At 41.9% G+C, this 24212-nt stretch overlaps 1 protein-coding gene across 6 annotated transcripts in view; it reads right to left on the bottom strand.

Annotated features, from left to right (window-relative positions):
• The window catches only part of HLCS (holocarboxylase synthetase), a 166917-nt gene that overhangs the window by 75578 nt on the left and 67127 nt on the right, over nt 1-24212 (bottom strand). For all 6 annotated transcript variants that reach the window (XM_073584661.1, XM_073584656.1, XM_073584658.1 and 3 more), the window contains one exon: nt 10333-10604. In XM_073584661.1, coding sequence (XP_073440762.1) covers nt 10333-10604 — 272 coding nt within the window. The remainder of the gene's footprint in view (nt 1-10332; nt 10605-24212) is intronic.

Consider the following 24212-nt stretch of genomic DNA (forward strand, 5'->3'; position numbering starts at 1 on the left):
GCTGCAGGATTAAAATTGCATTCCTTTATATGGTCACGTTATGACTCTGCTAATCTGTCCTAGGCTGTGCAACAAAGCTGAGAAGTGAGCTGCAGTGAGCGTAAAGTTGCACATAAACACACTGAAAGTATACAAAATATATTTTAGAAAACGAGTACAAAATTTTTTTTAAAAAGTCATTTTATGATACAATCAGGCATAAAAAAAATATAGGCTTTGTATTTATAAATGTATGTAGTGCAACAAAGCCCTTTTTGAACATTATAATACAAATCATACAATAGCCACAACATCACAGGGATTGTCTGCATCTCCTTGATTGCTCATATGGTTAAGTAAGTAACTTAGGCTGGTTTCACATTTGCGTTTTTTAGCGCTGGAAAAAAACGCACACCTGCGCATGCGTTTTTTCCCCTATATTTAACATGGGTGCGCATACCTGCGCACTGGTCAGCGCATGTATGCGATTTTCATGCGCTGCGTTTTTTTGGGGTGTGCGTTGGGATTTTCCAGACGCAGCATGTTGCATTTTTAGGCCCTGCAAAAAAGCGCATGCGCACATATGCGCACGTTTTGCTCTAAAAATGGCCATTATAGCCTATGGATGCGCATATGTGCGCACTGGCATGCTCATGTATGCGTTTTTTTGCATATGCGTTTTTTTTTTTAAACCATGGAATTTAGGGGTTTGGGTTAGAGTTAGGGTTAGTTAAGGGGGTTTAGGGTTAGGGTTATGGTCAGGGTCAGGGTTAGGGTCAGGATTAGGGTTAAGTATGGTTTTGTTAAGGGTTAGGGTCAGGGTTAGGGTCAGGGTTAGGGTTAGGGTCAGGATTAGGGTTAAGTATGGTTTTGTTAAGGATTAGGGTCAGGGTTAGGGTCAGGATTAGGGTTAAGTATGGTTTTGTTAAGGGTTAGGGTCAGGGTTAGGGTTAGGGTCAGGGTTAGGGTCAGGGTTAGGGTTAGGGTTAGGGTCAAGTATGGTTTTGTTAAGGATTAGGGTCAGGGTTAGGGTCAGGATTAGGGTTAAGTATGGTTTTGTTAAGGGTTAGGGTTAGGGTTAGGGTCAGGATTAGGGTTAAGTATGGTTTGGTTAAGGGTTAGGGTCAGGGTTAGGGTCAGGGTTAAGTATGGTTTTGTTAAGGGTTAGGGTCAGGGTTAGGGTTAGGGTCAGGGTTAGAGTTAGGGTCAGGGTTAGGGTTAGGGTCAGGGTTAGGGTCAGGGTTAGGGTTAGGGTTAGTTAGGGTTTAGGGTTTGGGTTAGGGTTAAGTATGATTTGGTTAAGGGTTAGGGTCAGGGTTAGGGTTAGGGTTAGGGTCAGGGTTAGGGTTAGTAAAGTCATGGTTTGGGTAGTGTGAGGGGCCACCTAAAAATGTTGGAAAAAAACGCAAACGCGGTAAAAACGCGCTAAAAACGCATACAAACGCATAAAAACGCTGCGTTTTTTTCATGCATGCTCATAAAAATGCTTGAAAAAAACGCAGCAGTTGTATGCTTATGTATGCGTTTTTTCAATGCTTTTTTTGCGGGAAAAACGCGCTGCAAAAAAAAGCAAGTGTGAAACTAGCCTTAGAGAGGACTTGTCTCTTGCTCAAAAAAAATGTAGTTAGATGCCTTGTAAAAATCCCCGCGTTCCCCTGATTCTGCTGCTCTTTTTCTTTTTGAGCTGCATTGCTCCATTGCAGAGATATTCACATTTGTTTCTCCTGGAGCGCAGTATGTGAAATCTTTGCTTGGGCGTCCTTCAGAGTCTGTTCTGTGGGCGTGCGCTTTCACCCCTCCCCTCCCAGACACTTCCAATCACAGCTCGGCAGCATCTGAAATTGAGACACTGCTAGAACAGCTGCTGAACTGTGATTGGTAGCTTTTGGAAGGAAGGAGTGACAGTACACGCCCCCAAGGAAGACTGAAGAAACTACCCAGTTACATTACAAGCAGAGATTTCACATACTGTTCTCCAAAAGCTACAAATGTGAGTATCTCTGCGTTCTTATCAGCTGATATGTGAATTTACAAGAATATTTTTTATCTGGTATAGAATCTATGGCCACATTTTTGGTAGAAAGTGGAACTATATAATATTGTGTGATTGACTTGGTGTCTGTAGATGTTTTTGATATTTAGGGAATCTCTTATAACTAATGTGTCAAACTTTTTCACATTTTACAACTACTAGAATACCTGAGTAAAATTTATCCAATGTTCTGCATCCTTTCAGCTTTCATTTGAGGGTATCCACATTAACACTGGATGAAGGGTTTAGGAGTTTCAGCTCCTTAACATGTGCCACCCTGTTTTTAAAGGGACCAAAAGTAATTGGACAGATTAAATAATTGTAAATAAAATGTTCATTTCTAGTACTTGGTTCAAAACCCTTTTTTGGCAATCACTGCCTGAAGTCTTGAACTCATGGACATCACCAGACGCTGTGTTTCCTCCTTTTTGATTCTCTGCCAGGCCTTCACTGTGGTGGTTTTCAGTTGCTGTTTGTTTTTGGGCCTTTCTGTCTGAAGTTTAGTCTTTAACCCCTTCCTGACATCCGACGTACCATCCCGTCCACGGTACCCGGGCCCGTATGACCGTGGACGGGATAGTACGTCTACCGCGATCAGCGGCGCCCACGTGGTGAGCGCCGCTGATCGCGGCCGGGTGTCAGCTGATTATCACAGCTGACACCCGACACTATGTCCAAAGGCAACATGACACCCGCAGACCATTCCATCAAAGTCTGCATTCCAAAACGTCACTACTTCCCTTCCGAGCCCCGACGTGTACCCATACAGTAGTTTTCTCCCACATATGGGGTATCAGCATACTCAGGACAAATTGGACAACAACTTTTGGGGTCCAATTTCTCCTGGTACCCTTGGGAAAATAAAAAATGGTGACTAAAAGATCATGTTTGTGGAAAAAATACAAATTTTTTATTTTCACGCCCGGGCGTTATAAACTTCTGTGAAGCACTGGGGGGTTCAAAGTGCTCACCACACATCTAGATAAGTTCCTTGGGGGGTCTAGTTTACAAAATGGTGTCATTTGTGGGGGGTTTCCACTGTTTAGGTACATTAGCGGCTCTCCAAAGGCAACATGACACCCACAGACCATTTCATCAAAGTCTGCATTCCAAAACGTCACTACTTCCCTTCCGAGCCCCGACGTGTGCCCATACAGTAGTTTTCTCCAACATATGGGGTATCAGCATACTCAGGACAAATTGGACAACAACTTTTGGGGTCCAATTTCTCCTGGTACCCTTGGGAAAATAAAAAAATGGTGACTTCTGTGAAGCCCATGGGGGTTCAAAGTTCTCACCACACATCTAGATAAGTTCCTTAGGGGGTCTAGTTTCCAAAATGGTGTCATTTGTGGGGGTTTCCACTGTTTTGGTACATCAGGGGTTTTCCAAACGCGACATGGTGTCCGATCTCAATTCCAGCCAAAAACGTCAAATGGCGCTGCTTCCCTTCCGAGCTCTGCCATGCGCCCAAATAGTGGTTTACCCCCACATGTGGGGTATCAGCGTACTCAGGACAAATTGCACAATAACTTTTAGGGTCCTGTTACCCTTGGGAAAATAAAAATTGGGGTGAAAAGATCATTTTTTGTGGAAAAAATATGATTTTTTAATTGTACCGCTGTACGTTATAAACTTCTGTAAAGCCCTTGTGGGCTCAAAGTTCTCACCACATATCTAGATAAGTTCCTTGGGGGGGGTCTAGTTTCCAAAATGGGGTCACTTGTAGGGGGTTTCCACTGTTTAGGTACATCATGGACTCTCCAAACGTGACATGGCGTCCGATCTGAATTCCAGCCAATTTTGCATTGAAAAAGTCAAACGGCGCTCCTTCCATTCTGAGCTCTGCCACGCGCCGAAACAGTCGTTCCCCCCCACAAATCAGGTATCAGCGTACTCAGGACAAATTGCACAATAAATTTTGCAGTCCAATTTCTCCTGTTACCCTTGGTAAAATAAAAAAAATTGAACCTGAAGTATTTTTTTTGTGAAAAAAAGTTAGATGTTCATTTCTTTTTAAATATTCAAAAAAATTCCTGTGACGCACCTAATGGGTTAATAAACATCTTGAATGTGGTTTTGAGCACCTTAAGGGGTTCAGTTTTTAGAATGGTGTCACTTTTGGGTATTTTCTATCATATAGACCCCACAAAGTGGCTTCAAATGTGATGTGGTCCTAAAAATAAAATGGTGTTGTAAAAATGGGAAATCGATGGTCAACTTTTAACCCTTATAACTTCCTAACAAAAAAAAATTTTGGTTCCAAAATTGTGCTGATGTAAAGTAAACATGTGGGAAATGTTACTTATCAAGTTTTTTGTGTGCAGTATCTCTGTGATTTAAGGGCATAAAAATTCAAAGTTGGAAAATTGCGAAATTTTCAAAATTTTTGCCAAATTTCCATTTTTTTCACAAATAAACGCAAGTTATTTGAATGAAATTTTACCACTAACATGAAGTACAATATGTCACGAGAAAACAATGTCAGAATCACCGGGATCAATGGAAGCGTTCCAGAGTTATGACCTCATAAAGGTACAGTGGTCAGAATTGTAAAAATTGGCCCGGTCATGAACGTGCAAACCACCCTTGGGGGTGAAGGGGTTAAAAAGTGAAATGCATGCTCAATTGGGTTGAGATCAGGTGACTGACTTGGCCATTCAAGAATATTCCACTTCTTTGCTTTAATAAACTCCTGGGTTGCTTTGGCTTTATGTTTTGGGTCATTGTCCATCTGTAGTATGAAACGACGACCAATCAGTTTGGCTGCATTTGGCTGGATCTCAGCACACAGTATGGCTCTGAATACCTCAGAATTCATTCGGCTGCTTCTGTCCTGTGTCACATCATCAATAAACACTAGTGACCCAGTGCCACTGGCAGCCATGCATGCCCAAGCCATCACACCGCCTCCGCCGTGTTTTACAGATGATGTGGTATGCTTTGGATCATGAGCTGTACCACGCCTTTGCCATACTTTTCTCTTTCCATCATTCTGGTAGAGGTTGATCTTGGTTTCATCTGTCCAAAGAATGTTCTTCCAGAACTGTGCTGGCTTTTTTAGATGTTTTTTAGCAAAGTCCAGTCTAGCCTTTTGATTCTTGATGCTTATGAGTGGCTTGCACCGTGCAGTGACCCCTCTGTATGTACTTTCATGCCGTCTTCTCTTTATGGTAGATTTGGATATTGATACGCCTACCTCCTGGAGAGTGTTGGTCACTTGGTTGGCTGTTGTGTTTCTCTTCACCATGGAGATTGTTCTGCGATCATCCACCACTGTTGTCTTCCGTGGGCGCCCAGGTCTTTTGGCATTGATGAGTTCACCAGTGCTTTCTTTCTTTCTCAGGATGTACCAAACTGTAGATTTTGCCACTCCTAATGTTGTAGCAATTTCTCGGATGGGTTTTTTCTGTTTTTGCAGCTTAAGGATGGCTTGTTTCACCTGCATGGAGAGCTCCTTTGACTGCAGTGTTCCCTTCACAGCAAAACCTTCCAAATGCAAGCACCACACCTCATATAAACTCCAGGCCTTTTATCTGCTCAACTGAGAATGACATAACGAAGGGATTGCCCACACCTGTCCATGAAATGGCCTTGGAGTCAATTGTCCAATTACTTTTGGTCCCTTTATTAACAGGGTGGCACATGTTAAGGAGCTGAAACTCCTAAACCCTTCATCCAATGTTAATGTGGATACCCTCAAATGAAAGCTGAAAGTCTGAACTTCAACTGCATCTGAATTGTTTTGTTTAAAATTCATTGTGGTAATGTCTGGAACCAAAATTAGAAAAATGTTGTCTCTGTCCAAATATATATGGACCTAACTGTACTTGTTGTTTTTTCATATGCAGGTGGACAGTATACTTAAAGAGGACCTATCATCAGATCTAGAGTGGCCAGTTTTTGCATTTATTTCATTCCCTCTGCTCCCGATTATTATTTTTGGTTAAATCCTCCATACGGTTCAAGAGATATGGCCCTTTTTATTTACTGATAATTTTTATGGCCTTTACTAAGAGAGATATGGTTCACACGTTCCTCAGGGGAGTGCCTTTAGGCTGCTCTATTGAGCCACGCTGAGATCTCACCTGCCGAGATCTCCATCTGCGCATGCACTGCGCCCCCGGCGGCCATTTTCCCGAAGTCCACCACATAGGAAACCATGAAACTGCGGAGGCTCTGGCCTTTCACAAAATGTCGGCAGATCCCCCGCAGCAGCATCAGACACCCGCAGCAGCACTGGGCACCTGCAGCGGCGCACTGCACATCCGAACACCCCCTCACCGACCCTGCGGCCTGCAGCAACACTCCACTCTTTCCTCCTCCAGCCGCGACCCTGGGACCTGCTCCACCGCAGCTGGTAAACTATATCCGCATTATAAGACGCACCCCCCATTTTCCCCCAGAAAAAAGTGCGCCTTATAATCTGAAACACACGGTATATTTTTTTCTCATTTTTCACACACACACAGGTATATATCCTATATATTTTTTTTTTCCAAACAGATAAGAAGTTAAAAAAATATCTGTCCACTCGATATAATGTAGCACTAAGTGGTCCAGCCATTCTTACCGGCCACATTCCTCCACTATTGAGGCTTTCATCTCCTCGTGCTCCATAAATGTTAGGATCGAGACAATGACAAAGTGCGGCTTTCAGGCACATGAAGCAATTAGGAACGTGTCATGTTCGAGTTAGTCATCGGTTTAGTGACCGCTCGTAATGATGTGTCAAACTGCAAAGCCCCGCCAAAGAAAGAAGAGATAGTTTTCTGGTACTTTGCCGACACTTATAGTTCCACTCTCGAAATCGAAGCCAACACAAATCTATCTACCATCTACCTACACATAAATCTATACAATATATACAGAAGTACAAAAAAAAAAAAAAACAGCAAAAAAAGAAAAAAAAAAACGGGATGGAATTAATTTAATGGCTGAATGAGCTCACAGTAGAGAAACAGCCGGAGTCTAATAAGAGTCGGTGTGTATATGTTTCCACCCCGACTGGTAAGATGCCAGTCAAGGCTCTGAGTCAAACAACAGGTGGAAGCGATTAGTCCTGTCATAGAAAGTTTGAAAAATGGATTCTAGGCCCGGACTGACTAAATTGAATTTGACAGTGTTGTCCTAAAGATTCAGAGCTAGGGAGGAAAAAAAAAAAATCTATAGTTTAATTTGGAATCCCTTGATTATTCATTAGATCTCCAGATGGTCTTTGTTGATGTTTTACATATTAATATATATATATGTTGTATTATTGTTGGCAGGATTTGACTTGTTCTGCGGTCAGGATCTGCATAGGCTTCTAAGTGTCCTCATTAGCGCTGTGGAAAGAATACACGGAGGGGAGGAAAGGCAGAAAAGTTATGATCTCAAAGTGGCCTGGCTGCACCTATGATGACTATATTATGGGGGCACTCAATCTCGATATTAAAATTAAAAAAAAAAAAATCTTGGACCATTTATATCTTCTTTACAAATTGAGAGCTGATTGGTAAGTATAATGTACGGATGGACCAGGAAGTGCTTAAAAAACGACTTTTTCCCGCCGGCTATCTAATGCACCCGCTTTGCTCCAGTCTACTTCTCTACCTTTGTCGGCAAGGTCTCGATGCGCGTTTTAAAGCCATGACGCGCGTACCTCTTCGACCCAAACAGCTGAATTACCCCCCAAAATTTAGATATGCCAGAATCCACAAATTTGCGGAAATACTATACAAATTAGACTATTTTAATCATACCAGGATCATCCATAGTTGGTCACCAAAGAAAGCACTGCTGTTCTTAGTTGGGGTACTTTAGGGGGTTTGACAAAAGAGTTCTTCTCCAGTCTACACAGACTTTTTTCTAAGATATGTCCTCAGGCAAGAGACGGCAACGAGAGATTGCGCTAGATATCATGAAAGTTCAGAATAAAAGCAAACATAAAGGAACGAGCAAACGATCAATCGTCAGCTGATCGCATGATTGTCGGCAGGATGTCTCTCCGGGAAAATAGAGGACTGTATGAGGACAGAATTATTGAACATTCATGAGCTGATAGCATGATCGTCGGCAGGATGTCTCTCCGGTGAAATAGAGGACTGTATGGGGACAGAATTATTGCATTAACTATCATTCATCAGCTGATAGCATGATAATCGACAGGACTTCTCTATGGGAAAATAGAGGACTGTATGGGGACAAAATTATTGTATTATTTATCATTCAACAGCCGATAGCATGATTGTCGACAGGAAGTCTATCCGGGGAAATAGAGGGCTATATGAGGACTGTATGGGGACAAAATTATTGTATCATCATTCATCAGCTGATAGCCTGATCATCGTCAAGATGTCTCTCCGGGGAAATAGAGGACTGTATGGGGACTGTATGGGGCTAAACCTAATGTAATAATGATCAGTCATCATCTGATTGTCAGCTGGATGTCTCTCTGGAAAAGAGAAGACTGCATTGGGACAGAAATATTGCATTAATGATTGTTCTTTCCTGTGCCTTCAAACTAGAGCCGATCCTCTTGATATATCGTTGACCAGTTCTAGTAATGGACAGAAATGTGCCAAAGTAAAAGTTGCCCATACACTTATCATAAATACCGAGCAACAGCTATCCCTTCGAACAGGCACGTTCGGTTTGGCATATACCAAACACTTCTTGCAGCAGATTGTCTACTGCAGGAGTAAAAAATTGGGCCTATTGGGTGTTTTCACTCTCACACCGGACTGGATAATGTACACTGCGACGTCCGCTCTGAACAACAAGGTCTTTTTCCAATAATAGTGCCCCCTATAGTCAGGAATACGGTAAGAGAAATCTCATCCAGACTGGGAATTACTATAAAATAAGTCAAATAAATGTGTAAATCAGAAAGTCAACGCTTTACCATCATCGCCTCTCCTTTACTCCAAACAGTATCCAAAGAAAACACTAAAATTTCTCAACAGTATTCAAGTCAACAAAAAGATGAGAAAGGAAGAGAGAACGTTTCACGCCGAATCTCATCCCTGCAGGGATACGCCGCTCGAACTAATCCATTATCCCATGAATCTCGCCTCCTTGAAAATCAGTCAAAAAATTTCAGTGATAGAAGACGCTTTGCGCACAAATATCATTACTAATGTGTGTAATGTTCCGCAGCATACGCCGAGATAACAAAGACAAACACCGGGATCTGTCCATACATCCCGGGATCTGTCCATACGTCCCGCCTAAAGCAGTGACTGGAAGAGTGGACGAGTCCCGATCACAAAACCAACATTTTTTGTATGAGGACCTAAAGCAGAAGATCTCAGCTGTGAGTTGCTTGGTTGACCATGAAGTATGGAGGACACAAGGAGAATCAGTAGACCTCCATCAGCAGCCGATCACTCGGTGAACGAGTGACCTAAAAGTCAAGAAATCTGAAACACCTGACAGATGTAGTAGACTCTGGTTTAACATCTTAGGTCACATTGGAAATCTCATTCAAGGGTTGGACATATTGCAATTAAGCAGTTGGGAGGTCAATAATCATGAAATATAAAGGGAACACTGAGATAACAGAGTAGAGTCCCCCCCCATGAGGACACCCCGTCTCTTAACCAGACAGCAGCGACAGCCAAGAGTGATTTTCCAACCAATAACGCTAGACATTTGCAGAACCCTGGTCTAATGGCCATGTTCCAAGGCCACGGTCACTGGACAAGGGCTTGAGAGCTTCCTCCTTCCTTCCGACATCCATAGTGCTACTACTGACTAGCAGGTCCTTGTAACTGGGCTAACTAATCAGAAGAGGCACTGGGAATGCCGGCAAGCACAAGTTTAGTATGGCTCCGATCCGGCAGCCATGGACTACCGATGTGACCGGCAGACCATGGTCCTACGAATCTTTAGCTCAACTCTAAATAACACCCATAAAATGGCATCACGTGAATGTGTCTCCAAGTTATCAGCTGCACCTAAGTTTATATCCGGTAAAACAGGGTTGTCAAAACAAGTAGGCCTTTTTAAGATAACCCCTGTCATCCTGCTGCAGTTTGTTTTAAAAAAAAAAATATGTCCTTTGTTCACCCTCCCCGGGTTCAACACAGAGATTCCGCTCTGGTGTCTGTTAGAGTTCAGCGTCTCGGAGCAACTCACACCGTCAACTTGCGCTCAGTGACTGCGACATGACATCAGCGCTGCAGACAATAACAGATACAGGGAGACTCAGCCCCGGACCTGGGACGGGTGAGAAAAGAATGGTTTGTTTGTTTTTCTAAGCAAGTTGCAGTGAATGGGATTTATGGATTTGGTCGTTCACTGTACAAGAAAGAATTAGATCTTCAGGTTGCACTTACCCATCAAGAAGGTTGAACGTAGAGGTGGTGACTTCTGAGAACAGTACGGCTTTTCCAAGCTTCTCGGTTTGGAGATTCTCCCGATATCTGTCCAGGTGGAAGTCCTCAGACTCGAAGCTTTCTTCTCCGGTGATGAGAGGAGCTAGAGATGGAGTGACGTCCATGTCGTGTTGCGGGGACTCGCAGATTTTCAGAGACATCTTGCTAGATTTTATCAATCCATTTTTGTTCCTCCTTGATTTAATCCATTGGAGAACATCAGGGTAATCGTCCTACACGAGAGACACAACATATCTACGGTAACTACAGCGGAAGGGGCTCAATGCTCAGAGAACAGAAGATGACTTACTTGATTTTAAAACGTTAAGTTCTAAAACAGTTTAGGTTTTAATTTCTGACCATTATTTAGGAACTCTGCTTGCTGTCAATGAACGATAACGCTCCTAGCTCCATTCAGAGGCAGTAATCCGGTACATAACTAGTTCTGCTCTCAGCTGAGAAGTGGATGCAATTGTACCCGGTATAGACAACGCTCTGTGAGCTAAACATCCCAGATTCCAAACATTGTGGCAAGTTAGTGATTGGTGCAGCCGCTGCTGTGTTGAGCTCACAGAGCATTGTCTGCACTAAATAACAGAGCTGCTGCTGATGTGTTCAGCTCACAGAACACTGCCTCCACCGAATAGTGCAGCTGCTGATGTGTTGAGCTCACACAGCAGTCTGCACCAATTAGTGTAGCTGCTGCTGATGTGCTGAGCTCACAGAGCATTGTCAACCTATTAGTGCAGCTGCTTATGTGTTGCCCTCACAGAGCATGGTCTGCATCAATTAGCAGAGCTGCTGCTGTGTTCCGCTCACAGATTATTGCCTGCAGTGATTAGTGAAGCTGCTGATGTGTTGATCTCAAAGAATATTGTCTGAGCTGATTATTGTAGCTGCTGCTGATGTGTTGTGCTCACAGAGCATTGTTTGCCTAAATTAGTGCAGCTGCTGATGATGTGTTCAGCTCACAGATCATTGCCTGCAGTGATTAGTGAAGCAACTGATGTGTTGTGTTCACAGAGCATTGTTTGCCTAAATTAGTGCAGCTGCTGATGTGTTGATCTCAAAGAACATTGTCTGAGCTGATTATTGCAGCTGCTGCTGTGTTGTGCTCACAGAGCATTGTTTTCCTAAATTAGTGCAGTTGCTGATGTGTTGATCTCAAAGAACATTGTCTGAGCTGATTATTGCAGCTGCTGCTGATGTGTTCCCAGGTCAATACGATTAGTCCCCAATCCCCACAATTTTAAGCGTGTCCTGAAAACGCATTTATTCAGACTGGCCTATCGCCTCAACACATTAACCTAACCTATCCCTGTGTGGCAGAGCCAAAAGTTTTACCATAACCAGGTTCCCAGCATCATGTTCCCACATGCTTTATGCATCCATTAGCCCTCTGTGTCTGTACTGTTACACACTTAACATTATGGCTGGTCCATACAATCAGAGCAACTGTTACCACCCACCTTTCGTGTCTCCCTCTTTCCTCATAGACTGTAAGCTTGCGAGCAGGGCCCTCACTCCTCTTGGTATTTGTTATAATCTACTGTATGTGATTATTGTTATGCTGTAATGTCTATTGTCTGTACAAATCCCCTCTGAAATGTAAAGTGCTGCGGAATATGTCGGTGCTATAAAAATAAAATTTATTATTATATATTATGTGTTGTGCTCACAGAGCATTGTTTTCCTAAATTAGTGCAGTTGCTGATGTGTTGATCTCAAAGAACATTGTCTGAGCTGATTTTTGCAGCTGCTGCTGTGTTGTGCTCACAGAGCATTGTTTTCCTAAATTAGTGCAGCTGCTGATGTGTTGATCTCAAAGAACATTGCCTGAGCTGATTATTGCAGCTGCTGCTGATGTGTTGTGCTCACAGAGCATTGTTTTCCTAAATTAGTGCAGTTGCTGATGTGTTCAGCTTACAAAGCATTGTCTGCACCGATTAGTGCAGCTGCTGCTGAGGTGTTGAGCTCACAGAGCATTGTCTGCTCCGGAAAAATCACATCTACCTCTCAGATTTTTTTTTTTTTGTATAAAACTTGAGAACCCATTTCAGAGGATCAGACAATCCTAATGGAAAGGCTTCATTAGGGCATTTTTAATTATGTGCCTTTTCCAAATAAAGCCGGGTGACAAGCAAATGATCGGGATGCGTCTCACATATGAAATCTGTTACTGCAGTCAGTCATCGTAGTACTCAGGGATTCGTGGACAGGCCTCTGCTCTGGTTTACTGTGGGGGAAAGGAAGAGTAATCTGAGATGGGGATGGGAACCACCATCTATAATGGCCATATTCTTTAATTGGACACCGAGAAAAGTTTTGTTTGTTTTTTTTTTGTTGTAATAATTATCATCAATAAATCTTTTTAAAATGGGTATTAAAGAGGCCTTAAAGGGGTTTTCCACTAAAAGACTTTTGGCCAGAATAAAATAATATAGTTTGTTAATAATGTGTAATAATAAAATCAGATAGTACTCATCCTACTCGGGTTTAGAGTCGACTCTGCTGCTGCGTTTTGGCCGCAGCAGTGATATCATAGTACACTGCATATCACCGCTGCAGCCAATCATGAGCTCAGCTCCTCATGCCATCTACATCAGAAGAGCCACATGAGCTCAGCGAGTGGCTGCAGAAGTGATCTGCGCTGTAGTCTGGATGTCACCACTGCAGCCAGTATTCAGAGAGCAGCACGGAGAGACAACGCTGGACCAGGGAAGGGTGAGTACTACTTGACTTTGTCCATATTTACACTCAGTGTTTAGAAAACAAACACCACCACCATAAAACCATATTTCCCAGCCAATCACTAGCGATTGGCTGAGCAGGCATTTCCTGTGTCCAAATACAGGACCAAGAAGCATCGAAACATTGGAATAATCAGCGGAGGTGAGAATTGCTTATGGTTTGTTTTTTTTGTTTTTTTTTACTTTTTTTAACGTCACATTAAGCTTAAAAGAAACAAACACAAATAACAGATCAACCAGACCAACCATAAATGGGTTAATTGGCTCGGCCAATTAAAGAGGAGAAAAGAGCAGATTTGCTTTTTCAGGGGTCCGGGATAGGGGGATGACAGCCCCTAGTCTTGTTTTTGATGATAATGTCTCCGTTTTTTATGACTTTTTCTGATTTTATGGTACAAATATTACATTACAGAAATATCTGATTTTCTACTGTGAAAAACACCCAACATGATGGATGAGTGTTATAATGAAGTCCAAGCCCCCGTATAAGAGGATGGTGCGGAATGATGTAACACCAATTAACACGAAGCAGTTCTCCGTGCCGAGAACCGGAATGCAACTAAAAAGCATGACCTGTGAATGGACGGGCCTGGGAGCTCCATGCGGTTAGCCCCTTCATGGATAGTAAGGCCGGCGATCACCTTGGCAGAGGACCATGTGTCTGTATCACATCAGCGCCTGTCAGGTTCCCATTCACGTGTGGTTTATGGGAATCCCCTGATGTAACCTGTAATTACATTCTGGATGTGAGGCTACAGTGAATCCGAAAAATTAACAAAAAGGGAAGTTTGAGAACGTTTGTGCATCTTGTGGGCCTGGGCCACGTGTCCTTCAGAAGAACCTGTCACATGCGCCTGGTCTGATCAGGAATGTTTTGGCAAATGTGGCGCACACTTCGATCGAAAGATGGGGAAGTTACGCAAACATCATAATCAACTGATAATTTACTAGGAACATATCTCGTGAGCCCACTAACTCATGTGTGACAAAGAGCGCCTCGGCGCAACTCCTGGCACCTTTCCACCACATACAATAAGATGCCCAAATTAGAGATCCAGGTGCCATTTTTTTTTTTAAAAATCAACACATCGGCCTCATTTTACTTTTCTTCTTCACTCGTTATGATACCACATTCCCAACTTGCTTGACAACTATTTTTGACTCCATAGCTGATCTGACTACCTTCTATAAATTAGCCCCTAAGGTACCACATACTCGGCCCCTGATAGTACGCCTGCATCAGCCTGAGGCTGGTTTCACGTCAGTTTTATCTTTAGTCTAAGGGGTTCTCCTTGGAAGAGTAACATGGCAGTGTAAGGAGACTTATAGGCAATGCAATGAAGATCACTGCACAGCCTATAAGTCTCCTTACCCTGTTATGTTACTCTCTAAGGAGAAATGTTACCCCTTAAGCCCCAATCAGAGACCTCTGATACAGACAAATCAGATCTTATGCTTTGCACTGAGGAGGGGCAATACCCCAGAAACACATCTGAAAATTGAGATTCTTGTTTGGCTTATATCCTAAGTTATGTCAAAAGGGTTGATATTGACTTTTTAGATTGATAATTCCAATAGGTGACACTAGAGTTCAAGTCCTCTTCCTCTTTGAAAAGAAAATTTGCATAGTTTTTTTTTTTCCTTTCTCATGCATGAAAAACTGTCCATGTTTTTTTTTTCCGTGTGCTGGACCCATCTTTGGTCAGTGTGAAATTTATTTACAATCTTTGTAGCCTCCATTTTTGTTGTTTGGGGAAAAAAGTTTTTTTAGGTTCTCCTACAATAAAATACAGATTCCATCCGCGTGCCATTCTTTTATTTTCTTCGGGCCATTGACTTGCATTGATGAATTTCATCAGCACTACAGATCTAAGTGAGACAAGCCTCCAGGTTTCTTTTCTGTGGGGAGGATGTACGAACCCCAAACATGTGAAAAGTCAAATTTATTGTAGAGTTTATTTTTTGTCTGCAAAGATAACAAAAGTACAAAAAATCTAATGTGTGAAAGTAGCCTGACTCTTGTAGCCGACCTCTGGACTACCTGTCCATGCTCAGCTTCTACATACCATCTCTATATCAATCTATGGGTGTCATTGACAGTCTCCATGTTGTCTGACCACTCCACCTTCCTTCTGTTGCAGGCTGTTTTTAATTCGAGCTAGATCCCACCTGTCCCCTAAATTTGTTGACCTATGCCTTGGAGAGTAAAGTCTATTAGGGCACAGCCAGACGGCCGTATAAAAATGGACCAAAATCGGAACGGAATGCATGGACTGGCCGGTGGCTCTACCTACCAAGTGTGAGAGCAGGATAGAAATACATGAAGCTGTCATACTCAAGTGGGGAGAACCGCTGGCCGGTCCATGCACTGTGTTCTGATCTCAGTCCGGCCATCAGACTGCACACTTAGTGTAGGTTCTCATAAAAAAAGATGGGCTGATATAATGACAAAACTATATGGCATAGTGGGAAAAGGTCTATTTACACGGACCAACCAGTGACTTGATACGACTGCCGTTCAGCCAACTGTTGGCAATTGACGGTCATTTAAATGTCTCTTTACGCAGGCAGACCAAAGCGAGTGGTGTGCAATGAGCAATCTATACCAGATCTCTCAACGCACACAGGCTGCCTTAGTTCTAGTCAGTGAGAGTCGGGTTTACACAGGATGATGATCAGAAAGAACAATCTTTTTTTTTTTTTTGTGCTGCACAGAAGATCATATCACAAAATGAACAAGCATCATCAAGTGATAGTCTGCCTGTTTACACAACCAGAAAATCATGAAATAAGCCGTGTTAACTACACTCGTTCATGATTATCTTGCAATATAAATATAACAAGCATTTCATAGCAGATAAACCACCAATTACACAAGACTATGCAGTCCGAGTATACAACAAGGGCTGCAGGAAACACAATAACAATTAAGATCCCTGTGATTATCCCTGTACTGTGATATCACTGTGTTTATTATCTCTGTACTGTGACATCACTGTGTGTATTATCCCAGTACTGTGACATCACTGTGTGTATTATCCCTGTACTGTGATATCAATGTGTGTATTATTCCTGTACTGTGACATCACTGTGTGTATTATCCCTGTACTGTGACAACACTGGGTGTATTATCCCTGTACTGTAACAACACTGGGTGTATTATTCCTGTACTGTGACAACACTGTGTGTATTATCTCTGTACTGTGACAACACTGTGTGCTCATTATCCATGTACTGTTACATCATGTTTATTATCCCTGTACTGTGACATCACTGTGTGTATTATTCCTGTACTGTGACATCGCTGTGTGTATTATCCCTGTACTGTGATGTTGCTGTGTCCATATCCCTGTACTGTGATATCACTGTGTGTATTATTCCTGTACTGTGACATCACTTTGCTCATTATCCCTGTACTGTGACATCGTGTTTATTATCCCTGTATCGTGACATCACTGTGTGTATTATCTCTGTACTGTGACATCACTGTGTATTATCTCTGTACTGTGACATCACTGTGTGTATTATCTCTGTACTGTGACAACACTGTGCTCTTTATCCCTGTACTGTGACATCGTGTTTATCACTGTACTGTGACATCACTGTGTGTATTATCTCTCTACTGTGACATCACTGTGCTCATTATCGCTGTACTGTAACATCACTGTGTGTATCATCCCTGTACTGTGACATCACTGTGTGTATTATCACTGTACTGTGACATCACTGTGTGTATTCTCTCTACTGTGACATCACTGTGGTCATTATCGCTGTACTGTAACATCACTGTGTGTATCATCCCTGTACTGTGACATCACTGTGTGTATTATCTCTCTACTGAGACATCACTGTGCTCATTATCCCTGTACTGTGACATCACTGTGTGTATTATCTCTGTACTGTGACATCACTGTGTGTATTATCTCTGTACTGTGACATCGCTGTGTGTATTATCTCTGTACTGTGACATCACTGTGTGTATTATCTCTGTACTGTGACATCACTGTGTGTATTATCTCTGTACTGTGACATCACTGTGTATTATCTCTGTACTGTGACATCGCTGTGTATTATCTCTGTACTGACATCGCTGTGTGTATTATCTCTGTACTGTGACATCACTGTGTGTATTATCTCTGTACTGTGACATCGCTGTGTATTATCTCTGTACTGTGACACCATTGTGTGTATTATCTCTGTATTGTGACATCACTGTGTGTATTATCTCTGTACTGTGACATCACTGTGCTCATTATCCCTGTACTGTGACATCACTGTGTGTATTATCTCTCTACTGTGACATCACTGTTCTCATTGACCCTGTACTGTAACATCACTGTGTATTATCCCTGTACTGTGACATCACTGTGTGTATTATCTCTCTACTGTGACATCACTGTGTATTATCTCTGTACTGTGACATCACTGTGTGTATTATCTCTGTACTGTGACAACACTGTGCTCTTTATCCCTGTACTGTGACATCGTGTTTATCACTGTATCGTGACATCACTGTGTATCATCCCTGTACTGTGACATCACTGTGTGTATTATCTCTCTACTGAGACATCACTGTGCTCATTATCCCTGTACTGTGACATCACTGTTTGTATTATCTCTGTACTGTGACATCGCTGTGTGTATTATCTCTGTACTGTGACATCACTGTGTGTATTATCTCTCTACTGTGACATCACTGTGTGTATTATCTCTGTACTGTGACATCACTGTGTGTATTATCTCTGTACTGTGACATCTCTGTGTGTATTATCTCTGTACTGTGACATCGCTGTGTGTATTATCTCTATACTGTGACATCACTGTGTGTATTATCTCTGTACTGTGACATCACTGTGTATTCTCTGTACTGTGACATCGCTGTGTATTATCTCTGTACTGTGACACCATTGTGTGTATTATCTCTGTATTGTGACATCACTGTGTGTATTATCTCTGTACTGTGACATCACTGTGCTCATTATCCCTGTACTGTGACATCACTGTGTGTATTATCTCTCTACTGTGACATCACTGTGCTCATTAACCCTGTACTGTAACATCACTGTGTATTATCCCTGTACTGTGACATCACTGTGTGTATTATCTCTCTACTGTGACATCACTGTGCTCATTATCGCTGTACTGTAACATCACTGTGTGTATCATCCCTGTACTGTGACATCACTGTGTGTATTATCTCTCTGAGACATCACTGTGCTCATTATCCCTGTACTGTGACATCACTGTGTTTATTATCTCTGTACTGTGACATCACTGTGTGTATTATCTCTGTTCTGTGACATCGCTGTATTATCTCTGTACTGTGACATCGCTGTGTGTATTATCTCTGTACTGTGACATCACTGTGTGTATTATCTCTGTACTGTGACAACACTGTGTGCTCATTATCCATGTACTGTTACATCATGTTTATTTTCCCTGTACTGTGACATCACTGTGTGTATTATTCCTGTACTGTGACATCGCTGTGTGTATTATCCCTGTACTGTGACATCGCTGTGTATTATCTCTGTACTGTGACATCGCTGTGTGTATTCTCTGTACTGTGACATCACTGTGTGTATTATCTCTGTACTGTGACATCGCTGTGTATTATCTCTGACTGTGACACCATTGTGTGTATTATCTCTGTATTGTGACATCACTGTGTGTATTATCTCTGTACTGTGACATCACTGTGCTCATTATCCCTGTACTGTGACATCACTGTGTGTATTATCTCTCTACTGTGACATCACTGTGCTCATTAACCCTGTACTGTAACATCACTGTGTATTATCCCTGTACTGTGACATCACTGTGTGTATCATCTCTCTACTGTGACATCACTGTGTATTATCTCTGTACTGTGACATCACTGTGTGTATTATCTCTGTACTGTGACAACACTGTGCTCTTTATCCCTGTACTGTGACATCGTGTTTATCACTGTATCGTGACATCACTGTGTATTATCACTGTACTGTGACATCACTGTGTGTATTATCTCTCTACTGTGACATCACTGTGCTCATTATCGCTGTACTGTAACATCACTGTGTGTATCATCCCTGTACTGTGACATCACTGTGTGTATTATCTCTCTACTGAGACATCACTGTGCTCATTATCCCTGTACTGTGACATCACTGTGTGTATTATCTCTGTACTGTGACATCGCTGTGTGTATTATCTCTGTACTGTGACATCACTGTGTGTATTATCTCTGTACTGTGACATCACTGTGTGTATTATCTCTGTACTGTGACATCACTGTGTGTATTATCTCTGTACTGTGACATCACTGTGTGTATTATCTCTGTACTGTGACATCACTGTGTGTATTATCTCTCTACTGTGACATCACTGTGCTCATTAACCCTGTACTGTAACATCACTGTGTATTATCCCTGTACTGTGACATCACTGTGTGTATTATCTCTCTACTGTGACATCACTGTGCTCATTATCGCTGTACTGTAACATCACTGTGTGTATCATCCCTGTACTGACATCACTGTGTGTATTATCTCTCTGAGACATCACTGTGCTCATTATCCCTGTACTGTGACATCACTGTGTTTATTATCTCTGTACTGTGACATCACTGTGTGTATTATCTCTGTTCTGTGACATCGCTGTGTGTATTATCTCTGTACTGTGACATCGCTGTGTGTATTATCTCTGTACTGTGACATCACTGTGTGTATTATCTCTGTACTGTGACAACACTGTGTGCTCATTATCCATGTACTGTTACATCATGTTTATTTTCCCTGTACTGTGACATCACTGTGTGTATTATTCCTGTACTGTGACATCGCTGTGTGTATTATCCCTGTACTGTGACATCGCTGTGTATTATCTCTGTACTGTGACATCGCTGTGTGTATTCTCTGTACTGTGACATCACTGTGTGTATTATCTCTGTACTGTGACATCGCTGTGTATTATCTCTGTACTGTGACACCATTGTGTGTATTATCTCTGTATTGTGACATCACTGTGTGTATTATCTCTGTACTGTGACATCACTGTGCTCATTATCCCTGTACTGTGACATCACTGTGTGTATTATCTCTCTACTGTGACATCACTGTGCTCATTAACCCTGTACTGTAACATCACTGTGTATTATCCCTGTACTGTGACATCACTGTGTGTATCATCTCTCTACTGTGACATCACTGTGTATTATCTCTGTACTGTGACATCACTGTGTGTATTATCTCTGTACTGTGACAACACTGTGCTCTTTATCCCTGTACTGTGACATCGTGTTTATCACTGTATCGTGACATCACTGTGTATTATCTCTGTATTGTGACATCACTGTGTGTATTATCTCTGTACTGTGACATCACTGTGCTCATTATCCCTGTACTGTGACATCACTGTGTGTATTATGACTCTACTGTGACATCACTGTGCTCATTAACCCTGTACTGTAACATCACTGTGTATTATCCCTGTACTGTGACATCACTGTGTGTATTATCTCTTTACTGTGACATCACTGTGCTCATTATCGCTGTACTGTAACATCACTGTGTGTATCATCCCTGTACTGTGACATCACTGTGTGTATTATCTCTCTGAGACATCACTGTGCTCATTATCCCTGTACTGTGACATCACTGTGTTTATTATCTCTGTACTGTGACATCACTGTGTGTATTATCTCTGTACTGTGACATCGCTGTGTGTATTATCTCTGTACTGTGACATCGCTGTGTGTATTATCTCTGTACTGTGACATCACTGTGTGTATTATCTCTGTACTGTGACAACACTGTGTGCTCATTATCCATGTACTGTTACATCATGTTTATTATCCCTGTACTGTGACATCACTGTGTGTATTATTCCTGTACTGTGACATCGCTGTGTGTATTATCCCTGTACTGTGATGTTGCTGTGTGCATATCCCTGTACTGTGATATCACTGTGTGTATTATTCCTGTACTGTGACATCACTTTGCTCATTATCCCTGTACTGTGACATCGTGTTTATTATCCCTGTATCTTGACATCACTGTGTGTATTATCTCTGTACTGTGACATCACTGTGTATTATCTCTGTACTGTGACATCACTGTGTGTATTATCTCTGTACTGTGACAACACTGTGCTCTTTATCCCTGTACTGTGACATCGTGTTTATCACTGTATCGTGACATCACTGTGTGTATTATCACTGTACTGTGACATCACTGTGTGTATTATCTCTCTACTGTGACATCACTGTGCTCATTATCGCTGTACTGTAACATCACTGTGTGTATCATCCCTGTACTGTGACATCACTGTGTAAATTATCACTGTACTGTGACATCACTGTGTGTATTATCTCTCTACTGTGACATCACTGTGCTCATTATCGCTGTACTGTAACATCACTGTGTGTATCATCCCTGTACTGTGACATCACTGTGTGTATTATCTCTCTACTGAGACATCACTGTGCTCATTATCCCTGTACTGTGACATCACTGTGTGTATTATCTCTGTACTGTGACATCACTGTGTGTATTATCTCTGTACTGTGACATCGCTGTGTGTATTATCTCTGTACTGTGACATCACTGTATTATCTCTGTACTGTGACATCACTGTGTGTATTATCTCTGTACTGTGACATCGCTGTGTGTATTATCTCTGTACTGTGACATCGCTGTGTGTATTATCTCTGTACTGTGACATTGCTGTGTGTATTATCTCTGTACTGTGACATCGCTGTGTGTATTCTCTGTACTGTGACATCACTGTGTGTATTATCTCTGTACTGTGACATCGCTGTGTATTATCTCTGTACTGTGACACCATTGTGTGTATTATCTCTGCATTGTGACATCACTGTGTGTATTATCTCTGTACTGTGACATCACTGTGCTCATTATCCCTGTACTGTGACATCGCTGTGTATTATCTCTCTACTGTGACATCACTGTGCTCATTAACCCTGTACTGTAACATCACTGTGTATTATCCCTGTACTGTGACATCACTGTGTGTATTATCTCTCTACTGTGACATCACTGTGTATTATCTCTGTACTGTGACATCACTGTGTGTATTATCTCTGTACTGTGACAACACTGTGCTCTTTATCCCTGTACTGTGACATCGTGTTTATCACTGTATCGTGACATCACTGTGTATTATCACTGTACTGTGACATCACTGTGTGTATTATCTCTCTACTGTGACATCACTGTGCTCATTATCGCTGTACTGTAACATCACTGTGTGTATCATCCCTGTACTGTGACATCACTGTGTGTATTATCTCTCTACTGAGACATCACTGTGCTCATTATCCCTGTACTGTGACATCACTGTGTGTATTATCTCCGTACTGTGACATCGCTGTCTGTATTATCTCTGTACTGTGACATCGCTGTGTGTATTATCTCTGTACTGTGACATCACTGTGTGTATTATCTCTGTACTGTGACATCACTGTGTGTATTATCTCTGTACTGTGACATCACTGTGTGTATTATCTCTGTACTGTGACATCGCTGTGTGTATTATCTCTGTACTGTGACATCGCTGTGTGTATTATCTCTGTACTGTGACATCACTGTGTATTATCTCTGTACTGTGACACCATTGTGTGTATTATCTCTGTATTGTGACATCACTGTGTGTATTATCTCTGTACTGTGACATCACTGTGCTCATTAACCCTGTACTGTAACATCACTGTGTATTATCCCTGTACTGTGACATCACTGTGTGTATTATCTCTCTACTGTGACATCACTGTGCTCATTATCGCTGTACTGTAACATCACTGTGTGTATCATCCCTGTACTGTGACATCACTGTGTGTATTATCTCTGAGACATCACTGTGCTCATTATCCCTGTACTGTGACATCACTGTGTGTATTATCTCTCTACTGTGACATCACTGTGCTCATTAACCCTGTACTGTAACATCACTGTGTATTATCCCTGTACTGTGACATCACTGTGTGTATTATCTCTCTACTGTGACATCACTGTGCTCATTATCGCTGTACTGTAACATCACTGTGTGTATCATCCCTGTACTGTGACATCACTGTGTGTATTATCTCTGAGACATCACTGTGCTCATTATCCCTGTACTGTGACATCACTGTGTTTATTATCTCTGTACTGTGACATCACTGTGTGTATTATCTCTGTACTGTGACATCGCTGTGTGTATTATCTCTGTACTGTGACATCGCTGTGTGTATTATCTCTGTACTGTGACATCACTGTGTGTATTATCTCTGTACTGTGACATCACTGTGCTCATTATCCCTGTACTGTGACATCGTGTTTATTATCCCTGTATTGTGACATCACTGTGTGTATTATCCCTGTACTGACATCCCTGTGTGTATTATCCCTGTACTGTGACACCATTGTGTGTATTATATCTGTACTGTGACATCACTGTGTGTATTATCTCTGTACTGTGACATCACTGTGCTCATTATCCCTGTACTGTAACATCACTGTGTGTATTATCCCTGTACTGTGACATCACTGTATTATCTCTGTAGTGTGACATCACTGTTCTCATTATCCCTGTACTGTGACATCACTGTGTTTATTATCCCTGTACTGTGATATCACTGTGTGTATTCTCTCTGGACTGTGACATCACTGTGTATATTATCTCTCTACTGTGACATCACTGTGCTCATTATCCCTGTACTGTAACATCACTGTGTGTATTATCCCTCTACTGTGACATCACTGTGTATATTATCTCTGTACGGTGACATCACTGTGCTCATTATCCCTGTACTGTGACATCACTGTGTGTATTCTCTCTGGACTGTGACATCACTGTGTATATTATCTCTGTACTGTGACATCACTGTGCTCATTATCCCTGTACTGTGACATCCTGTTTACTATCCCTGTATTGTGACATCACTGTTTGTATTATCCCTGTACTGTGACATCGTGTTATCCCTGTATTGTGACATCACTATGTACATTATCTCTGTACTGTGACATCACTGTGTGTATTATCTCTGTACTGTGACATCACTGCGTATTATCTCTGTACTGTGACATCACTGTGTATTATCTCTGTACTGTG

The sequence above is a fragment of the Dendrobates tinctorius genome, unplaced genomic scaffold, assembly GCF_039654945.1.
Source record: "Dendrobates tinctorius isolate UK_male_01 unplaced genomic scaffold, ASM3965494v1 ptg000084l, whole genome shotgun sequence".
NCBI classification, from domain to species: Eukaryota; Metazoa; Chordata; class Amphibia; order Anura; family Dendrobatidae; genus Dendrobates; species Dendrobates tinctorius.